The sequence below is a fragment of the Pelobates fuscus genome, chromosome 12, assembly GCF_036172605.1.
Source record: "Pelobates fuscus isolate aPelFus1 chromosome 12, aPelFus1.pri, whole genome shotgun sequence".
NCBI lineage: Eukaryota > Metazoa > Chordata > Amphibia > Anura > Pelobatidae > Pelobates > Pelobates fuscus.
In genome coordinates, this window is record NC_086328.1 from 129173096 (window position 1) to 129194989 (window position 21894).

Here is a 21894-nt window from a genome sequence, read left to right on the forward strand (position 1 = left end):
GAATCACTCCTGCAAATTTGCTGACCTTGTATCAATTAACCCCAATTTAATCCCATGCCACCCAGAGGTTTTAGATCTAAATGGTCCCTGTGATTGAAGTAAGACTGGAGACTGGGGCCCACATGGCTGAAAATAAAGCCATTGAATGTAACAGGGGCTGAATCTAGCAGGGATGTAAAATCCCTACAACTCTGAAAGGTGAATCCAGGCCAACGATCAATGTTGTGTCTGTCTGCAGAGCCACACGTTTCTTTAAGTTTCTGTCTGTGCTACCGAAGCTGCCTATTCCTCAGGGATGTGGGTAAAGCAGCATTTTCACTGTAAAAGTATGTCCATACATTGCCCAGAACGGGTATAATTTGGCATTTGTGACTGTTGGGCTCACTGATTCCTGGAGCGCTGTATATATGAGGATCTGTAGAAACAGAAATGAAAGTTAACCCTGTTCTATCTTTCAGGAAGCAGCATGTGCTTACACGTTACTGGTCACTGCAACATTCTGGATCTCCGAGGCCATTCCATTGGGTGCTGCAGCCTTAGTCCCGGCCTTCCTGTTTCCACTCTTTGGAGTTATGAAATCCAGTGAGGTTAGTGAAATAACAAAGTTTGCCTTTGGGGAATAATGTCAATGTTTGAGTTAAAGAAACACTTCAAGCACCATAACCACTAATTCTGTAGTGGTCATGGTGCCATCGCATTACAAGGAGTCAAACATTTTAAGAATGGTTTGACTTCTTCCCTTGGGTCTGCCGATGCTGCTCTCCATCGCCATCGCTGGAAGCTCTCTGTCTGAGCTCTGAAATACAGGGATAAGGTCATTGGTGGAGAGTGATCATCTAACACTCAGCCAATGACTGAGCACTGCATTTCAGAGCTTAACTCAGAAGAGCTAATGGGAGCTCCTGCTTAGAAGCTTTGGCTCTTTGTTGTCAGTAGTGGAGGTGGGGAGCAGCACCCAGTTTCCCCCAGATAGGAAGTCAAACTGTTCTAAAATGGTTGTACTACTAACAATCTAAGGGACGGGGTTAGGTCACTTCTGGCACCATAATCACGACAGTAAAATGTAGTGGTTATAGTGCTTGGAGTGTTCCGTTAAAGTGAAACATGGTGAAGTGATATGATGACTTTGTACCTTAAAATACAGCTGCATAACATTTGGGATCATTAGATTAACTGGGTACTGAGAAGAATTGCCAGGCCTGCCAAACTGGAATATCTGAACCTTGGCTGTTTTTCCAGTAATAGACTATACATAGACCTCTCCTCTGTCCTGTTTTGTCGCCCCTGTCTTTATTGATATCGTTTTTGGAAGAAACCAGTATTCACGGAGCAGAAGGTATTCTGAGATCAAATCGTGAGATGGGGAGAATATATTGTTTAGTTATAAATGGAGACATGCAGCGGTTAGAGATGTGGGTGGATATGAAGGGGCTGGAGTCATTTCCAAACTGCGAGATGAGAAAAAGTGTTAAATCTCCGTTGGACGAGGCTGATGGAGGAAGAGGAGACAAGACGTGCCAGGGATGGGCAGCTAAAATAAACATAGTGTTCCGATAGGAGTGTTTATGGGAGCTGGGGGTAGAGGGAGAGCTTTATATTGAAGGAAGATGAAGTTATTGTGGATATTATTTTGTGATGGTTATTCACTAAGATGTGAATTTAAAATTTAAGTTTAAAATATGAAAAACGAAGCTATTCTTTCAGTCCAGTTACTCTGGCTTTAAATTCTCACTTTATTAAATATCTCTGTATCAATAAAAGCTCTGCTGACTAATGCTGAGTCTGTCCAGCCTGTTAACGGTGGCGTCTTCTTTGTGCCTCTGGTAAGAAAGCCGCTCCACCCATTGCCAGAGGTGCTAAGTGCCCTAATTGTTGGCCTGACTGCTCTTTCCCCTCTCGGTTAGAATCTCCACTTCATACTTTGTGCACAGTTACAGTTTTGATAGTGATAGCTGGATATCAATGATATTTTTTACTGTGTATATGGCAGAGTTGTTTAATTTGCTTTGTATAAAATGGGGTGTCCTGTAACCCCATACTATGAGAAAATAACTACTGCAGAAAATCCTGTTGTTCTAACAAGGTCCACTCCATTATATAACCTTATTTCAAAGTTAAAGGTTTCCTATAGTATGATTAGATACAATCTCAATTACATCTCTCTCCACATATCCCACTCCCACCTGTGTGTCCCTCTGCCCATATCCCACATGTGTGTCCCTCTCCCCATATCCCACTTTCTCCTGGGTGTCCCTCTCCCCATATCCCACTTTCCCCTGGGTGTCCCTCTCTCCATATCCCGCTTTCCCCCTGGGTGTCCCTCTCTCCATATCCCGCTTTCCCCCTGGGTGTCCCTCTCTCCATATCCCGCTTTCCCCCTGGGTGTCCCTCTCTCCATATCCCGCTTTCCCCCTGGATGTCCCTCTCTCCATATCCCGCTTTCCCCCTGGATGTCCCTCTCTCCATATCCCGCTTTCCCCCTGGGTGTCCCTCTCTCCATATCCCGCTTTCCCCCTGGGTGTCCCTCTCTCCATATCCCGCTTTCCCCCTGGGTGTCCCTCTCTCCATATCCCGCTTTCCCCCTGGGTGTCCCTCTCCCCATATCCCAATTTCTCCTGGGTGCCCCTCTCCCCATATCCCACTTGCCCCTGGGTGTCCCTCCCCCATATCCCGCTTTCCCCCTGGGTGTCCCTCTCTCCATATCCCGCTTTCCCCCTGGGTGTCCCTCTCTCCATATCCCGCTTTCCCCCTGGGTGTCCCTCTCTCCATATCCCGCTTTCCCCCTGGGTGTCCCTCTCTCCATATCCCGCTTTCCCCCTGGGTGTCCCTCTCTCCATATCCCGCTTTCCCCCTGGGTGTCCCTCTCTCCATATCCCGCTTTCCCCCTGGGTGTCCCTCTCTCCATATCCCGCTTTCCCCCTGGGTGTCCCTCTCTCCATATCCCGCTTTCCCCCTGGGTGTCCCTCTCCCCATATCCCGCTTTCCCCCTGGGTGTCCCTCTCCCCATATCCCGCTTTCCCCCTGGGTGTCCCTCTCCCCATATCCCGCTTTCCCCCTGGGTGTCCCTCTCCCCATATCCCGCTTTCCCCCTGGGTGTCCCTCTCCCCATATCCCGCTTTCCCCCTGGGTGTCCCTCTCCCCATATCCCGCTTTCCCCCTGGGTGTCCCTCTCTCCATATCCCGTTTTCCCCCTGGGTGTCCCTCTCTCCATATCCCGCTTTCCCCCTGGGTGTCCCTCTCTCCATATCCCGCTTTCCCCCTGGGTGTCCCTCTCTCCATATCCCGCTTTCCCCCTGGGTGTCCCTCTCTCCATATCCCGCTTTCCCCCTGGGTTTCCCTCTCTCCATATCCCGCTTTCCCCCTGGGTGTCCCTCTCTCCATATCCCGCTTTCCCCCTGGGTGTCCCTCTCCCCATATCCCGCTTTCCCCCTGGGTGTCCCTCTCCCCATATCCCGCTTTCCCCCTGGGTGTCCCTCTCCCCATATCCCGCTTTCCCCCTGGGTGTCCCTCTCCCCATATCCCGCTTTCCCCCTGGGTGTCCCTCTCCCCATATCCCGCTTTCCCCCTGGGTGTCCCTCTCCCCATATCCCGCTTTCCCCCTGGGTGTCCCTCTCTCCATATCCCGTTTTCCCCCTGGGTGTCCCTCTCTCCATATCCCGCTTTCCCCCTGGGTGTCCCTCTCTCCATATCCCGCTTTCCCCCTGGGTGTCCCTCTCTCCATATCCCGCTTTCCCCCTGGGTGTCCCTCTCTCCATATCCCGCTTTCCCCCTGGGTGTCCCTCTCTCCATATCCCGCTTTCCCCCTGGGTGTCCCTCTCTCCATATCCCGCTTTCCCCCTGGGTGTCCCTCTCTCCATATCCCGCTTTCCCCCTGGGTGTCCCTCTCTCCATATCCCGCTTTCCCCCTGGGTGTCCCTCTCTCCATATCCCGCTTTCCCCCTGGGTGTCCCTCTCTCCATATCCCGCTTTCCCCCTGGGTGTCCCTCTCTCCATATCCCGCTTTCCCCCTGGGTGTCCCTCTCTCCATATCCCACGTTCCCCCTGGATGTCCCTCTCCCCATATCCCGCTTTCCCCCTGGGTGTCCCTCTCCCCATATCCCGCTTTCCCCCTGGGTGTCCCTCTCCCCATATCCCGCTTTCCCCCTGGGTGTCCCTCTCCCCATATCCCGCTTTCCCCCTGGGTGTCCCTCTCTCCATATCCCGCTTTCCCCCTGGGTGTCCCTCTCTCCATATCCCGCTTTCCCCCTGGGTGTCCCTCTCTCCATATCCCGCTTTCCCCCTGGGTGTCCCTCTCTCCATATCCCGCTTTCCCCCTGGGTGTCCCTCTCTCCATATCCCGCTTTCCCCCTGGGTGTCCCTCTCTCCATATCCCGCTTTCCCCCTGGGTGTCCCTCTCCCCATATCCCGCTTTCCCCCTGGGTGTCCCTCTCCTTTTATATCTTCTCTCACTTGTGTCTCTCTCCACATATTTCTCCTTCTTGGCACCTCTCATTATCTCCCCACCAAACTTTCCTTCCAATACGAGTAATTTACTGTCACTCCATATATAAAGTGATTTTGTTTGCTAATAGCAATATGTACCAGGACGCAGTCTTTAGTCCCGTGTTAGGTGTTGTGTGGAGAAGATATAACAAGGCTCATATCCTTTCTTGTTCTATTGTAAAGCCCTAAACTCCTAACTCAAGGAGTCCTGGCAGAGATTGCAGGCCGCAAGGATTTACGTTTTCTGTATGTAATTAAATGTGCTCATGATATCCGACAGCCCCAATTCAAAGGAATTATAAAATACAGGGTATCACACAGGTATATTCAGTTATTCACTAAAGTGAAAATGCTAAATTATTACAAATTTAATGTCAAAATAGACACATTATGCTATGCTTCCAGTTAGGCTCATCTGACCTTAAATTTGACATTCACTAACTTTGAATTTTCACTAACTGTGTGACTTGATGGGTATGGAGGTCACTAATTGCCCGTTTATAGGGAAACGCTCACTCTGTGCTAGAAAGGATACAAATTACAAAAATTAATTGGAATCCATCTACAAATGTTTAATTACAAATCTTTATTTGCATTTTCTTGCACTGCAGGTGGCGTCCGAATACTTCAAAGACATCCACCTGCTGCTGTTTGGAGTGGTGTGTTTGGCAACGTCCATCCAGAAATGGAATCTGCACAAACGCATAGCCCTTTGGATGGTTTTATCTGTAGGAAGTCAGCCAACCTGGTAATGCTAATACAAACAAAATCACCCGTGAAACAAAGTGATTAAAAAACTTAACTTCTGGGTACACAGCTCCCAAGGTTATTTCCCAGTAGATAACCGTTTAGTAGGATAGTATAAATGATAGGATATTTTAGGGATTCTGCTGATGTACCTAGAATAGAGGATAAAACATAGTGCAAATATTGTTTGATACTCAGAGGTAGTGTACAGGTATATATGCACTCACAGATTCCAAATGGATTTAGCACCTTTAAAACGCTAAATCCATTTGGAATCTGTGAGTGCATATATACCTGTACACTACCTCTGAGTATCAAACAATATTTGCACTATGTTTTATCCTCTATTCTAGGTACATCAGCAGAATCCCTAAAATATCCTATCATTTATACTAACCTGGTAATGCTATCTCCTTTTTCCTCGACGACTACATTCTTTGCTTGTGCTGACATGACGATGTTTGCTAATTATCCTGGCAGCCGGGACATTTCCTGGCCCCTGGTAACGATGTGTTCTGTGGTGTCATTGAAATAGCATCTCTGTGTCAAGAAGAAGAAGAAAAACAATGAATTGAACTTAGTGCAGTGCTGGTATTTTAAGTTGCTAGAATAGAACTGCCTGTAGCAAAAAGTAATTTAAAAGTTAGGCTATTCCAAAAACAAATAACCAAGATCAGTCCAAAAAGCCTTTATCGGCAAACTCGACATGGGCTGATTGGCTCGCTTCTGCCGTGGGCAGCACAGAGGAATGTAAAAGGGGATTGGTTGATAAATGTATGGCTGCCAAATATCTTCACATCTACCCGGATGTACAGAGACATTCTCTCTCTCTTTCACTGTAGTGTTACTTATTGCATTTAGATCTTGGAAATCCAATCTGGATTATTAACTAAAGTTAGAATTCAAAGTAAATCACAGGCTCATTTTCCCATGGAGAGCAATATTGGGTTATATTTTCAAGACCCTAGCGAACATTCTGTTAAATCACCTGTCCGTATTGCTTGGCCTGACGCTCACGTTACCTTTTCACATCTTGAAGTCAGACAGACTGATCTTACTGTCCTGAAGCAATATTTCTGCTCCATATAGTATGATCTATATATATAGATTGAATTTCTCTTAGATTAATAGTGCACAGCTAAAATAAAATAATGTGTCTGCGTGCCAGCATGCTGCCTTTTTTGGCAGTACTTTGTCCAGTAAAGGGCTTATTATTCTTCTTATATTGAATGCAGTCCAACTTCTTACTGCAGTAGCCAGAAATCAGTGTGAATGGAGTCCCAGAAGATCAACACTGCAAAGTCTGAAACCGGGTTTCCAGCTTGGCAGTTCTCCGTACTAGTTAACTCGTTCATAGAATGAGCATTGACCTATTTATTTCTATGTGTCCATCAATAAAAGCTCAGAACCGACCACTTTATACACTTTCTATTAAAGTGTTATAGGAAGAGACCTTCTTAAGAGCCATGAGTGGTAGACTATTAACTATGAGCGGTAGACTATTAATGCATCATTTAAAATCCTTTTTATAAGACTTCTACAAAACTAAGTGATAGACAGACACTGGTATTTCTCTAGAAATGACACCAGTAAAAAAAATTACACCACTAAATAAAGCATTGAAAGTCATCTAGAACTCGTGTCACTCTGACAGCCACCAGAGGAACTTCCTTTGATCAAAGATCAAGGATCAATGCTCAGTTGCATAGAGACACGGAACGCTTCTCATAGATAATAATTACTAGACATGTGCAATTTGTTTCGGTCTGAATGTGAAATTTCTGGCAATTCGGACATTCGGGTACTTCCGAATGTCCGAATAGGTGAATTGTCGAATGGTCGAATTACCGAAGTGCTGAAGTTCCGAAGCACAGTATTGCCTAAGAACTAATATACTTACCCAGTGGAAGAATGAAGAATGTTACACTGTATACAATTTTAAATAAAAAGTATACAAACATAGCCAGGATTCAGCTGTAAGCATTTGCAACACTTACAACAATCAAGGAGCATACATTCATATAAAATGTAAGTTACTTGGCCAGTCAATGTAATGACAGGAATTAATCAGTAGATAACTCCCTAATTCCCACGGTATTAGGGAGCTATCTACTAAAAGGCTGAAATACCTAAATTGGTCTTTCAGCCAAATTTACTAATACTAAGTAAAGATTACTTAGTATTAGTAAAGTATGCCCCTACTCGCTATACTGCAAGTAGGGGCATGTCTATTAAACAGTGAGCAGCCTATGGTTGCTCACTTAAAAAAAAAAAAAAAGTCCCGCCCTTCCGAGCCCCCACCCGTGCCACAAGAGTGGGGGCTTCTAACCTGAAGGGGGGACCTATTGCCCCCCCCGAACGGCGGGTGGGGGCCCTACAGTAAAATAAGGGGGGGGACCTAATGTCCTCCCTCCTGGCCCCCACCCCTGAGCGGTGAGTGGGGGCCCTAAATACTAATAAGGGGGGGACCTAATGTCCTCCCCCCTGGACCCCACCCCTGAGCGGTGGGTCGGAGACCTAAATACTAATAAGGGGGGGGGACCTAATGTCCTCCCACCTGAGCGATGGGTGGGGGCCCTAAATTAGAATAAGGGGGGATCTAATGACCTCCCCCCTGGCCTCCACCCCTGAGCGGTGGGTGGGGGCCCTACATACTAAAAGGGGGGGACCTAATGTCCTCCCCCCTGACCCCCACCCCTGAGCGGTGGGTGGAGGCCCTACAGTAAAATAAGGGGGGACACCTAATGTCCTCCCCCTGAGCGGTGCGTGGGGGTCCTAAATACTAATAAGGGGGGGACCTAATGTCCTCCCCACTGGCCCCCACCCCTGAGCGGTGGGTGGAGGCCCTAAATTAGAATAAGAGGGGACCTAATGTCCTCCCCCCTGGCCCCCACCCCTGAGCGGTGGGTGGGGGCCCTAAATTAGACTAATTAGGGGGGGACCTAATGTCCTCTCCCCTGGCCCCCACCCCTGAGCGGCGGGTGGGGGCCCTAAATAAAAATGTTACCCCCCCCAGGTAACTAGGGGGTCCCCAAGCCCCTAGTCACCCCCCTCCCCCCCAAAAAACTAACCCCTACCTACCCCCCTCACCCTAAAAATAATGAGGGGGGTTAGGTTTTTTTTGGGCCATTAACTAAGTACCTGTAAAAAAAAAAAAAAAAAACTTACCATTTGATGTTTTCTTTCTTCAAAAATCTTCTTTTTTCAGCCCCAAAAAAGGCCAAATAAATGACAGGTAAGTCTCTACATTTACCTGTCACAGCACTTTGTTTGGTTGGCTTGAAATCCACCAATCAGAGTGCTCTGTGTCATTTTACACAGAGTGGGAAAGTTCTTTGGAATTTTCCCACGCTGTGTATTTTGACTCATAACACTCTGGTGGATTAAGTAACGCGCGAGTGGGGACCCTGTTATTTTATGTTTATTTTAACAGTGAGCAGCCTGTTGTATAGCGAGTAGGGGCAAAATGTACTAATACTAAATAATTTTTACTTAGCATTGGTAAATTTGGCTGAAAGACCAATTTAGGTCTTTCAGCCTTTTGGTAGATAACTTCCTAATACCGTTATAGTTATCTACTAAGCGGGTGCAAGAGAAGTCCAGAAGACCCGAAATTCAGAAATGTCGAATTGCGGAAGTCCCGAATTTCGGAATGCCGAACCGAAGCGAAAATTTTCCCCATGCACATGCCTAATAATTACAAAGTATTTAACCAGGAAAGGTATATTTAGATTACCCTGGTTTCCAAGGACGTCATGGGGACATCCAAGGGTTGTTACTATTACCCAATCTATTGGTACTCCTTTCATCGACCTCGGAAGGATAAATGGCTGAGTCAACCCTGCCGGGATTGGAACTTGTGTTGAACAGATTCCGCTGATGGTGCATTAGCCCACTGAGCTATCTCACTGGATTTTTGCATTCATTCAATGCATCTCTATGAGGAGATGCTAATTGGTGCAGCGAGGCGGTTGCCGTACATGCGCACTAGGAGGAAGCACTGGATTGGCTACGATCACCATTATTGATGATCTCAGCCAGCTGAGGCTGTTCCGTTCGTGTTCCTGACTGTGGCAAAACCAGCGTACCAGATGTATATAAGGTAAGTAAAATACTTTTTTTGATTCATTCTGGTGGGTCCAATAATATAAATGTTATAACTATTGCAATAGGAATACATGTTTGTACAGTGTTCCTTTAACAATAGGGTAAATATAGCTGTGTCGATTTCAGTGTTTAATTTTATTTGTTAGACATTACAGCTTTCATATATATGAAATATAGAGGATCATTTATCATAATCTTAAAATCAAGGGGAATCGCAATTCCCTTAACTGCTGAGGAGCAGTCTTGTAGGATTGTAGGAATAAGATGAATATTGGGTGTTTGTGACCCTGCAGAGCCAGGAAAGGAGTATAGATTTTTCTTGAAGCCCTGCAGTTTCGGGATATGTAAAATGCGTAGCACAGCAAAATGGGCCAAGCAAGCACTGCAACTGGGAAAAGCACGTTCGTTCTGTTTAACCTGATAAATGCTAGAATGTATTGTGCATCCCTCCTGGCTTTCCAAATTATTCCATTGAGGGTTAATGCTTTTTGTCTCTGCGTTTTATAGGTTAATGAAGGCTGTTATTTTGGGGATTTTATACATGTCCGCACAAACACTTATTTTATTTTACACGTTATGGCAAGCTTATAGTTTAATCACTTTATATCTCTAATCAGTTTAATGACCTGTGTTTAATTTATATGTGTATTCATCCAAAGCAATGATGTAATAAGGCAAATCACAGGCACCCAATTTAGTGATACTGAGAGATTAGGGCGTTATTTGTAGAAAGGTGAAACGTTTCCTGTGTTTGGAGTGTCCTTTTAACGCCTGAAATAGCCTGGACACTCCTGGCCCTGGTATTCTCTTAAAATTCAGTATTTTGCACTTTATTATTAATGATGTACATAATACTGTGTAATTTCCATATTGTAATTCGTTTTCTACTGTTTTAAAAGAACAATTTTAATCGTGATTTTAAAAAGCCTCACTTCTTTTTAGAAGGGATATCAATAAAATGTTAAAGGAACGTTGTAAGCAATCAAAGTGCATCATGCATTCCTAACACTATAGTGTTAGCCTGTGTATATTCAGGACCCCTTTCACCCCTGATTTGAACTAAAAAGGTACTTTTACTCCCATTTACTCCCTTGCTGACATGAAGCATTAGTAAGTGTGCATGCACAGCAAATAGCCATGCTGCACCTATCCACATTTTCTCATAGAGATGTATTCAGTTAGTGCATCTCCATGCAGAGCACAAAGACGCTGTCGCATTTGCAATATTTGCAATCAGTATCTCATCATAGAGCTCCATTGAATCAATGCATCTCTATGAGGATAGCTCAGTGTCTCCATGCAGAGGTCGGAGACACGGACTGTCAGTCACAGTGTGCAGCACCGCCCCAGGAAGCACCTCCAGCAGTCATCTGAGGAGTGGCCAGTGAAGTTATCACTAGGCTGAAATGTAAACACTGCATTTTCTCTGAAAAGCCAGTGTTTACAGCAAAAAGCTGAAGGGAATGATTATATTTACCAGAACAAATGCAATAAGCTGTAGTTGTGCTGGTGACTATAGTGTCCATTTTATAACTTTCCTTCCCTTTCCTCTTCCCACGCTTCAGTCCTCCGTGTCTCTTATTTTCTATCAATTGCATAGCAAAATGTTCACAGATCTTATTTCATCATAGAAGAACCTTAGAGTCCTTCTTTTAGTTTGTATGAAATGCATTTTACCTTTACGTTTCGTGTCATTAAACCACACATCCTGTAGAAAGTAAATTAATTTGGGCCAAAAGCCCTCACCTCGTCTGTACCGGTACATCCAACTCGTCTTGTTACAACTAGTTTGTTTGTCCATTTATTGCACAACGCTACAGAATATGTTGTCGCTCTATAAATAATAAAACAATTCATTTTTCCTGTTTATAAAATTATGTGTTTGATGTTATGAGTGGTCCTCTGTGGCAATCAGACAGTGATGAACATAGATCTGAATAAAGATGAATTAATAGCAGTGAGTAGGGGGAGATATTGGGAGGTATGTTACAAGGTGCCTATAGTTCCAGTAATAATTTAGCAATGTTACATAAAGTCCACAATCTCCTCAGTTTAGTGATTTTTCCAAGTGCAACGACTCATAGTTCAGTGATTTTGTATCTGTAATCTTAGTCACTCTTACTGTACGCAGGCATAAAGAGAGTTGAGCCTCGGGTTTCACGGGGCTTTGTATTCACAGAAAAAGCTGTGTAGGCTATAATTGTTAACAAGACGTCAGTGCGACTGGAGTCAGTTTACCAAGTGATGTAATGGACCAGATGTGTAGCCTAGACAGGCTTGGTTATAAAATGTGTCTGTTCTGTACAGATCTAACCAGTTTCCGCCTTTATGCTAGTACTAGCAAGAGACACAGCAAGCAAACCCTTATTTTATGGATTTTTATTTTGCTTAGTTCCCGTACTGGACTGCAACTCTCGTTACTAGACTAGTTCAGCATTTCTTAAGCCGACAGTATCTCTATTACCATGAAATCCCGATTGATTAATTCCATATTTATTTATTTTATAAATATGTTTTCATGTTAAAGTTATTGCTTAGGTAAGTAATAGCCAGTTTATTTATTATGGGACATTTTTCTGACGGCTCATGAAGTAGTTCCCTGTTTCATTTACCACTTTGTCTAATAACTCACGTTTTGTAACTTTTTTTACCCTTGTCTTAATTCAACTGTCAATCAAGTTATATAACCGGGGTAGCCAAGTAACATTACGACTTGGTAAGATATCACATAAAAATAGTGTAAATGTATACTAACGTTTTTAGACAAAACTCCTTTGGAATAAACAATGACTATTCATTATATGGTGATGGGCAGCTCAATACTGATTGGTGTCTAAATTAATCCGGATTCCAATACAATCAGGGTTATTTAGCTAAAGTGAATTTAAAGTCAAAATCGCCAAATTGGAAAAAATTTCTAGGTCAGCTTAGCTTTCTTTTTAGCTACTCTGGCCTTACATTTGAAATTCTCTTTGAATTCACTTGAATTCTCACTTTTTAGTAAATAACCCTGAGTGTTTTTCTCCTAAAAAATATAACCGGGCCACTTGAAAGCAAATCTGTGCACTAAAGGAATAATTTTAAGATATAAAGTATCAATAAGGCTTTTATCCTACAGTCCCCATTGATAGCAATGGCCATGATCTGATATGCTTTAAGATGTAAAGGGCCAGTAATGGTACTTTTGATGTTGCACACCATCATAATACTGATCACTATTTTCCGCTAAGTAAGGTGTAATAAGCTTAGATGTGTGACTCAGACGACTGGGCTAATGCATCGCTAGACCTCTCAGGCTATCGTTGCCACCAAATATTTGGATGGACTAATGCAAAAATTTTACTTTTTCAATAGCCAAGCCGCAGACGAGGTTATGGTGTTTAGTGTGTTCCTTCAATTTTGAAGTTTTTTTTAATGAATTTGCGCTGTTGGTTCACCGTTCAAGTCTACTAGGTGACTGATAAAACAGGGATATGTTTGACAAATGATAGACTCGCATTAAAACGGAAGCTCTTACAGCTTTTTAAAGTTGCCCATAAATCGTGTCAATTACTGTAATATGCTTTCGGTTTGTTCTGATGAATTTTATTTTGTATATGTCTAGGCTTCTGCTGGGATTCATGAGCTGCACCTCTCTGTTATCCATGTGGTTAAGCAATACGTCTACGGCAGCCATGGTGATGCCTATTGTAGATGCCATTCTCTCCCAGCTAAACGGGGCTGTGCCTGAAGGGAGAGCCTTAACAGACAAAAAGACAAGTGCCCATCTTAATAATGAAGGTATGTGAATGACTGTAATAGCAGCAGAACTGAAATTAGTGGCTTGACTTACTGTGTGCCCCGAGCACTGCATAATTAATGATTCATTCACTAGAGTAGGGGTAGGCAACCTTCGACACTCCAGATGTTGTGGATTACTACTCCTCTGATGTTTTTGCTGTAAGAGCTTTATGGGGATTTAGTCCATAACATCTGGAGTGCCATAGGTTGCCTACACATGTGCTAGACCAGTGGTAGTCAACCTTGTTTTTAACTTTATACAGTTTAATGAGAAAACAATAAAGTAAATTGAAATGACCTTTACTAGTGATTAATGAGATCCTTGAGGTTGATGCTGTGAGACTAAATATTTTATATCTGGTTCGATTTTCGTAAGGAACAAACGAAGGTCTCCTCTTTCGGTGATATTCAGACGACTACTCTGTTTGTGCATAATATGATTTCTCATCTGTGCGTCAGCTCCAATTCCTCTTCCTCCTCAATTCCCCTCCCCAAGTTTTTTCTATTTTTTAACCTTACTTATAGCAATGCCCAGTAGGAAGGCTGAGCTAGGTAGCCCACTTACTATAGCCCACTATAACAGACAGGCACACATACAGACACACACATACAAAGACACATACATACATACATACATACATACATACATACAGACAGGCGCACACACACACACATACATACAGACACGCGCACGACACATACATACAAACAGACAGGCACACATACACACGACACATACATACAAACATACACACAGACACACACATAAGACATACAAAGAAACACATACATACAAAGACAAGACATACATAAATAAGACACACATGCATACAAAGACACATCTACACACATACAGACACACACAAGACATACATACAAAGACACACACACACGCACAAGACATACATACAAATACACACACAAACAAACACACACATTATATTTAAGTCACCCTCCTGTTTCCTACCTTTAAGGTGCAGGAGGGTGACTTTCCCTGGGGTCCAGTGGTGGCTCAGGTGGATGGGAGTCAGAGTTCACACTTTGACTCCCTGGTCTTCCTCCCGCGCGGCTCTCAGTGTTAGCTGGGAGGAGTGACGTGCAGTCACTTCCTCCCAGCTCTGTGATGTAATCACAGGGGGCCCGGTCGCGCTGTTAAAGCGCCCAGCGCTGACCGGGCCTCTTCACAATCCACATCCATCGGGTGCAGGGCCACCCGATGGACCCCTTGGACGGCGGCCTAGGCGGTTTGCCGCCCGGGGCTGCAAATGGTGATGGTGGTACTGCCGGCTCGCACCTGCCCAGTGAAAGGTCAGCTAGGCTATTGTCTCAGCTCAAGGATGGACAGACAGTGAGAATACTGGAACAAGGCCATTGGCAGCCAGCTGTCATCATCCAAGCAGCTAAGGCTGAGAGATTGTATCTTGTGCGTTCTGCTGATGGATAGGTATATTGTCAAATCAGCCATCACCTCCTGGACACGAAAGAACCCGACAGGACTTACTGATTCAAGCTTTAAGGAATGGCAATATTGAACCATGATAGATATAGATAGATAGATATATATAAAATGAAAAGTTTGCATGTTCAGTTAAAGTTTAGTGGTATAGTAAGCATCTTTTTACGCCTTAAATAAGAGCACAATTATTGCAATATTGGCCCAAGTTTTGTTTTAGAAGACTCCCACCAGTTGCTGATTAGTTAAGAACATTCAAAAAGTTAAACTAATAATATATTTTATTGTGATATGTAAATCATGTTTTGGACCCTGATTTGAAGAGGGGATCATAACATCAAATATTTTGGGCTGCAAAGTATTGACAAATGCAAGTCAGAGATGTGTGTAGGACTTCAAGAAGATTGATGATGCAGCCTTAATGAGGGTTATTCCTTTGTAGGAATTACAGGGCATTTTCTCATTAGATTATGTATTTGATTGACCCTATTAATATCAAGTTATCCTTGGAGTAAAATGTTCATTTATAACCACCGGGGAAACTGTACACAATACACCAGAAACAAACCGCTTGATATCTAACAAGCATTCAGAGGGAAATCATGGAGTCAGCCGAGACTAGAATTTATTTGCTAATTAACTGGCAATGGCCCTTGCTTAATAAATAAATCAGCATTTTGCAGAATTTAAAACGTATTACAAAGAAATTAGACCATGCCTCGATGCAGAAAATAAAAGCGTCAATAAAGGAAAAAGACATCACAACAACAGGAAGTTTAATTAATGCAGAGCAAGCTGTATAAGACCTAAATACAGTGATATCAGCTTCTACTTACTGGAGCTATCTCAGGCTGACTAATCAGACCAGCAGTTATTATTGATTTACTCAGCCGTGGTCCCAGAGAACCTTTAGAATGATGATAAACCCTTGGGCCTTGACTTTGAGTTATGAACTTGCCGACATGTATCAGTTTACGATTCCCTTGCAGTGCACAATGGCACAGGTTCCACTTCGAGGGTCCACCGTATACACCTTTATTTAATGACCACACGTATTACATTATCTATTAAAGCAGATTTGTTAATAGCTATGCTGCAATGTACAACAATACTGGGATTGCTGAACTAATGAATAATATGATTCTTATTTAATAGGCAGTAACATTATAGAAGAAAGCTGGCGAAGGACTTTTAGGGAGGCAGATCAAAGTGGGGCTATATGATTCACAGAATAAATTTGCCATTTTAGGCTGCAGACCTCTCCACACATTGTTAGTGTTGCTGTTTGAACTGAGTACAGGCAGGGTTCCCCCCCCCCCCCTGTATAGTGTGTGTGTATAGGAGTGTAGTGATTGTATCCATTCCTCCTTTCCTGTTGTTACCTAGTTTGGGGGGGGGGGGGGGGCATGCTGATCTGAATCTGGTCTGCCCCTTCACTGGGTACAGACCATGCGTAACTGTCTCGCAAGCTCAGGGACTTGCAGTGTCCTGTGGTAATCTGCGGCAGCGCTCTGGTTATCCCGCGCTAGGAAGACAACTACTTATGGTCTGCAGCCAACAGAAGTGCCAGACTGCCCCCCCCCCTCCCCCCTCACATTACAGAGGAGCAGTCTATGTTTGTTACATAATACTGTGAGTGGTTTTGCTTTGGAGCTCTGGATTATACTTATTTACCTTTTGACCTTTTTTGGAATAAAAATTTGTAGTAATGCGCTACTTCTCCATTTATCACAGAGCTCCACAGAAACAAAAAGCCCTCACAGAAGTGTGGTGTGTGCCAGTTTATCACAGAGCTCCACAACAATAAAACCCCCAATAACGTGGAGCTCTGTGACAAGATCATACATTACACAACAATACAACTCTAAGTAATGTGCCTATTAGTGTATCACCGAGCTCCCTAACTATAAAACACAGAGTAATGTGCATTTTATATAACAGAGCTCCACTGTAATACATCTCACTATAATATGATGTAATTTTGTGTATGTGATAGGTGTGATGACTGTGTGTGATATGAATGCTATGTGTGATATTTGTAATGGGTGTATTAATTGTGTGTGATATGTGTGTATTGGTTGTATGTGATATTTGTGCTGGGTTTATTGGCTGTGTGTGATGGGTATTTAATTCAGATAAAAATATGCATTTGGGGGGGCGGAGCCAAGCCAGCAAGCTGACAAGTCGTGCTTTATATGTGCTCCTGCTGTATGGGCCACACACTCGACGACTACTAGGGCTACAGTGCTGGAAACCCCACGTAATGCAACTACATGGATGGGGGAAGCCTGTAGGTACCCATGGATACCAAAATTGACGCCCGGAACAACCGGGAACAGCTGCTGCATTTCGAGGCCTAAAGGAGGCAGCGGAGGGGAGGGACAGCCGCTTTCCCCGTACTGCTGCTAACCATAAGCAAGCAAACACACTCCCCCCCCCCCCCCCATGGACCGGTGGGGGTTATCCCGGTCCCCCCTTGGGCAACAGCAACCACAGGCTCAGTGCACCATCAGGGAGCCCTGTGTAGCCGCACCGAAATCACGAGCCACAATCAAAATCGCCGACGCATCAGGGAAACAGCCTGAGACGAACTGGGAAGCCAAGTTTCTTGCTGACTTTGATAGAATTTGCATGGAATTCTGGCAGCGGATTGAATCACGAGCATTGCAAGCACAGCCACCTGCAACCCATGACATAAAGCCCAAGACGGAAGACCCCATACATACCAGCCGTCCAACATCTCCCACTACTCAAGGGGACGACGTCGTTCCTGTGACCGCACAATCTTCTTCCGAGCTAGGGGCTCACATGGAGGTAACTCTCCAACACCACCCATACACCCAGGGAGGCTGCCGAGACCCTGTGGAACCTTTGGCCCACGACCCCGATGATGGGGTCAATGGACATGTGGTCAGGGCTCCCACTAAGGCCCCGGGCCGAAGATACATGGCACTCAAGCGACGGGAACCTAAGAGGTGCAAGGGAAGAATTGCAGCACGGAGGGTCAGCCGACCAGATGGTCAGAGCAGACATGCAAGAGAAGCAGGACAGACCCCAAATCATATGTGGGATCGAGGAGGTTTCCCTCCACAACCCGATGGACTAGCTCCCATATATTATGGCACCATCACACCCTGTGGTGTAGGCTGAACATTCTTGTGGACTATTGCAATGCTCATTACCCTGGTTTATGGCAAGTAATTGAAATGTCACACTGAGACTCCTAGAGGGTTTTAGGGCATCGCTATAAATTGATGCATACACACACCTTAGTCTTGAAAGAGGAATACTTGTCTTAACTCAGATTACCCTGACTACTACTGTTATATTGCAATTTAGAACATGGGCTGTAGACCAACTGGGCCTAGCGAACTTGCTTACACACCTAGTGGCACTCTCAACAGAGCAACACGTGGGCAGTTGAGCCATAGCGTATTTACACATGGCATATGTGATTGGTTGACATGTTAGACCTACCTACTCCATAATCTACCTGGTCCCCTGGACCGTTAACCCTCCTATACCTAAGGGCTTGGCACACCAGCATAGCCAGCTACACTAACCTGTACAGTACTCTGACAGGGGCCTAGCTTGTTATCTCTAACATAATGTCAGACTCTGTAGGACTAGCAAAAATGAAGACATGCCGTACTCAGTGAAATGTTCTCTTAATCTCAGGGGTAGAACCACATATGCGACCCCCAGGCTCAATTGCCCTTACTAACTGTAACCAAGCTGTATCTACCTGTTTAAAAATGTATATTAACACTCAGTTGAAACTTGTAAAACAGAGGCTGTTATTCGCAGGAGTTCCAGCAGTGACCTTGCTATCTTTATGTTTTACACACCATGTGATTTATGTGCACTAACTCCTTGCTTTACTTTCTGTATTGTTTTACTATATGCCTCAATAAAAACAAAGATTGATGCATTTAGGCCTATGTTTAAATGTAGGTTTATATTTTTGCAGAGTTATGTGCACACAGTCCCACAGTCGGATGCACACAGTTATACATATACACTGTCAAATCCACCACATGCACACAGTAGCAAGCAGAAATACTGTGGATCAGGCAGAAAAAAATACAGTTACAGGCAGATAAACACACTCACACACAATTGCAGACAGCCACACACATACACATACTTACATGCAGACAGTCACACCAGTGGTGTACTAAGGAGGGGCGGTGTGAGCTGTGGGCGCACAGTACCCCCCCCCCCCCCATGGTAGTTAGGGTGCCGGGCGGCCAGAACAGCTCACACACACAAAGAGCAGCTGAACTGGCCGCACAGAGGACAATTGGGGGCGGAGCTAATTAAAAATTGGGGGCACCAGGCTGCTGTCACTACTGCACATGGAGGTGCAGCACCATGGAATCCCTGCCTCTTCACAGGCTTCAGGGAAGGACTTCAGGGAATCCAGCCCATTGTCTGTAAGTAATAGTGTGTGACTGTGACAGTGTGTGTGTGTGTAAAACTGTCTGTAACTGTGTGTATGTATGTGTGTGTGTAAAACTGTCTAACTGTGTGTGTGTGTGTGTGTGTGTGTGTGTAAAACTGTGTGTGTGTGTGTGTGTGTGTAAAACTGTCTGTGTGTGTGTAAAACTGTCTGTGTGTGTGTAAAACTGTCTGTGTGTGTAAAACTGTGTGTGTGTGTAAAACTGTAAAACTGTGTGTGTGTGTAAAACTGTCTAACTGTGTGTGTATGTGTGTGTAAAACTGTCTGTAACTGTGTGTGAGTGACTGTATATGTGGCTGTCTGTCTGTAACTGTGTGCTTGTGACTGTCTGCTGCTGTCGTGTGTGTGTGTGTCAATGTATATGTGACTGTGTGTCTGTAACTCTATATGTGTCTGCCTGTAAGTGTGTGTGCAACTCTCTACCTGTGACTGTGTGTGTGAGTGACTGTATATGTGACTGTCTGTAACTGTGTGCGTGACTGTCTGGCTATGACTGTGTGTGACTACATGTAACTGACTGTGTGTGTAACTGTCTGGCTATGACTGTGTGTGACTGCATGTGACTATGTGTGTGTGACTGCCTGCCTGTGACTGTTTGATGTTGCCTGTAAACGTGTGTGTGATTATCTGTCTGTGACTGTGTGCATGTGACTATCTGCTGATGCCGTGTGTGTGTCAATGTATGTGACTGTCTGCCTGTAACTGTGTGCATGACTGTCTGCATGTGACTGTGTGCGTGTGACTGTCTGCCTGTAACTGTTTGTGACTGTATGCCTGTAACTGTGTGTGCGCATGACTGTCTGCCTATAAATGTGTGTGTGGGTCTGCAGGGATTTTGTAAAAGGGGGCAGGAGTTTTGTATTGGGACAGGAGTCTTTATAAGGGGGGATAAGCAGGGGATTTGTGTGTAACGGATCGATGGGCACCCCGACTGGGTACCTCCGTTGAACGATGCTCCTAGCGCTTCCTGAGGGCTCCAAACACTCTAGCAGACACCACAACCACTGAACTGGAGAAGCATACGAATGCTCTCAAACATATAAATGCTGTAAACCGCTGAACAGGAAAAGCATACAATCAGCTTGCACTCCTGGCAATCAGCATACAATCCAATTCCCCCAATGACGAGACGACACTTCGTTTTGAGGGTCAAGCACAACTGACTGTACTGGCACATACAGCCTCTTTTATTCACAATCCACAAACATAGTACTGCCCACGGGGTTTTTGAAAACAACCAATAAACACGTACAATACACTCAGACACTCCCACACAAAATCCTCCTCTCTGCCTGTGATACAATTACCTTCTCCATCTCCAGCCCCCGTTCCATGGCAGCGAAACGGCGGAGGTCTTCTCCCAGTCCAATAGATCTCGGGCCCTGTAACATCTCACCTCGGTAATGCAAGATAGCCCAGTACCGTGACTCTGCTGGACTGCCAAAGTCGACGTCTTCCGCTAAGGCCTTCCACAACAAGCCAGGGCTAGTGTAGTTCTCCCCCTCCGGCTGGATGCCCTCTGCCCTCCACGTCTCTGTCTGGACAGTGCACCACCACAGTGTCCGGTATGAGGCGTCCAGGCTCAGTTCCCTTTCCACGAGGTACTCAAGTTGTCTTACCCGCTCCCCTCCGGGTTGGTCTCCCAGAAGCGGCATCCGCCAGGCCATTTGTTCCTCCAACTGGTATGTGACACCAGGAAGGCGCTGCTGCCGTTGATACTGGACTTCATCCAGGGCATCGTACCATAATTCTTTCCGGGCAATATCTCTCCATTCTAATTCACTCTCTTCCTCAGGTGTGTGTGTTGCCCAGGGGTCAACGAACCCCATTTTCCCAAATCTTTATGTAGACAGGGACCCTGTATGAACACTAGCGTCGCCCTCAATTTGTAAAGCCACGAACGTTGTCTCTGAGCTGCTTTACCTCTCACTAGGATGCCATCCCACCGCTGCCACCAATGTAACGGATCGACGGGCACCCCGACTGGGTACCTCTGTTGAAGGATGCTCCTAGCACTTCCTGAGGGCTCGAAGCACTCTAGCAGACACCACAACCACCGAACTGGAGAAGCATACGAATGCTCTCAAACATATGAATGCTGTAAACCGCTGAACAGGAAAAGCATACAATCAGCTTACACTCCTGGCAATCAGCATACAATCCAATTCCCCCAATGACGAGACGACACTTTGTTTTGAGGGTCAAACAGAACTAACTGTACTGGCACATACAGCCTCTTTTATTCACAATCCACAAACATAGTACTGCCCACAGGGTTTTTGAAAACAACCAATAAACACGTACAATACACTCAGACACTCCCACACAAAATCCTCCCCTCTGCCTGTGATACAATTACCTTACACAATGGGTAATGTAATGTCTATGAGGTCCCCTACTTCTGCAGCTGGTAGTGAAGAGAAATACAGTTTTTACACATTATTCATAACTTTAAAAGTATGCATCACAAATACAAACATATGTCAAAATCATCCAAATTGGTCCATTGGTTCAAAAGATAGATCAAAGTCCTTTGTGACCAGATGAAGCATGTCTTTTCTGCCCAAAACCAGTTCCACAGAGTCTTCTATCCTGGAGATAATTGAGAAGTAATCCAATTATCGCCAAGGACAGAGGCAAAACTCCATTAAGCACATGGCAGTAAAAAGACAGTAAAATACAATAAAATACACAAGGTTACATTTATTACCGTATTTTTCGCTCCATAAGACGCACTTTTTTTCCCCTCAAAAGTGAGGGAAAATGTCTGTGCGTCTTATGGAGCGAATATGAAGCTTTACTTACCTGTCTTGTAGCGTTGGCCGGCAGCACAGGGCGCACCGCGGTACTGGAACTTGAATTT

The 21894-nt window shown here is 44.8% G+C and overlaps 1 protein-coding gene across 1 annotated transcript in view; it reads left to right on the plus strand.

Moving 5' to 3' along the window:
* Positions 1–21894, plus strand: part of LOC134579405 (solute carrier family 13 member 1-like) — a 66157-nt gene that overhangs the window by 5774 nt on the left and 38489 nt on the right. The window contains exons 2-4 of the mRNA XM_063438687.1: positions 459–587; positions 5094–5230; positions 12941–13116. Of these exons, the coding sequence (XP_063294757.1) occupies positions 459–587; positions 5094–5230; positions 12941–13116 (442 nt within the window). The remainder of the gene's footprint in view (positions 1–458; positions 588–5093; positions 5231–12940; positions 13117–21894) is intronic.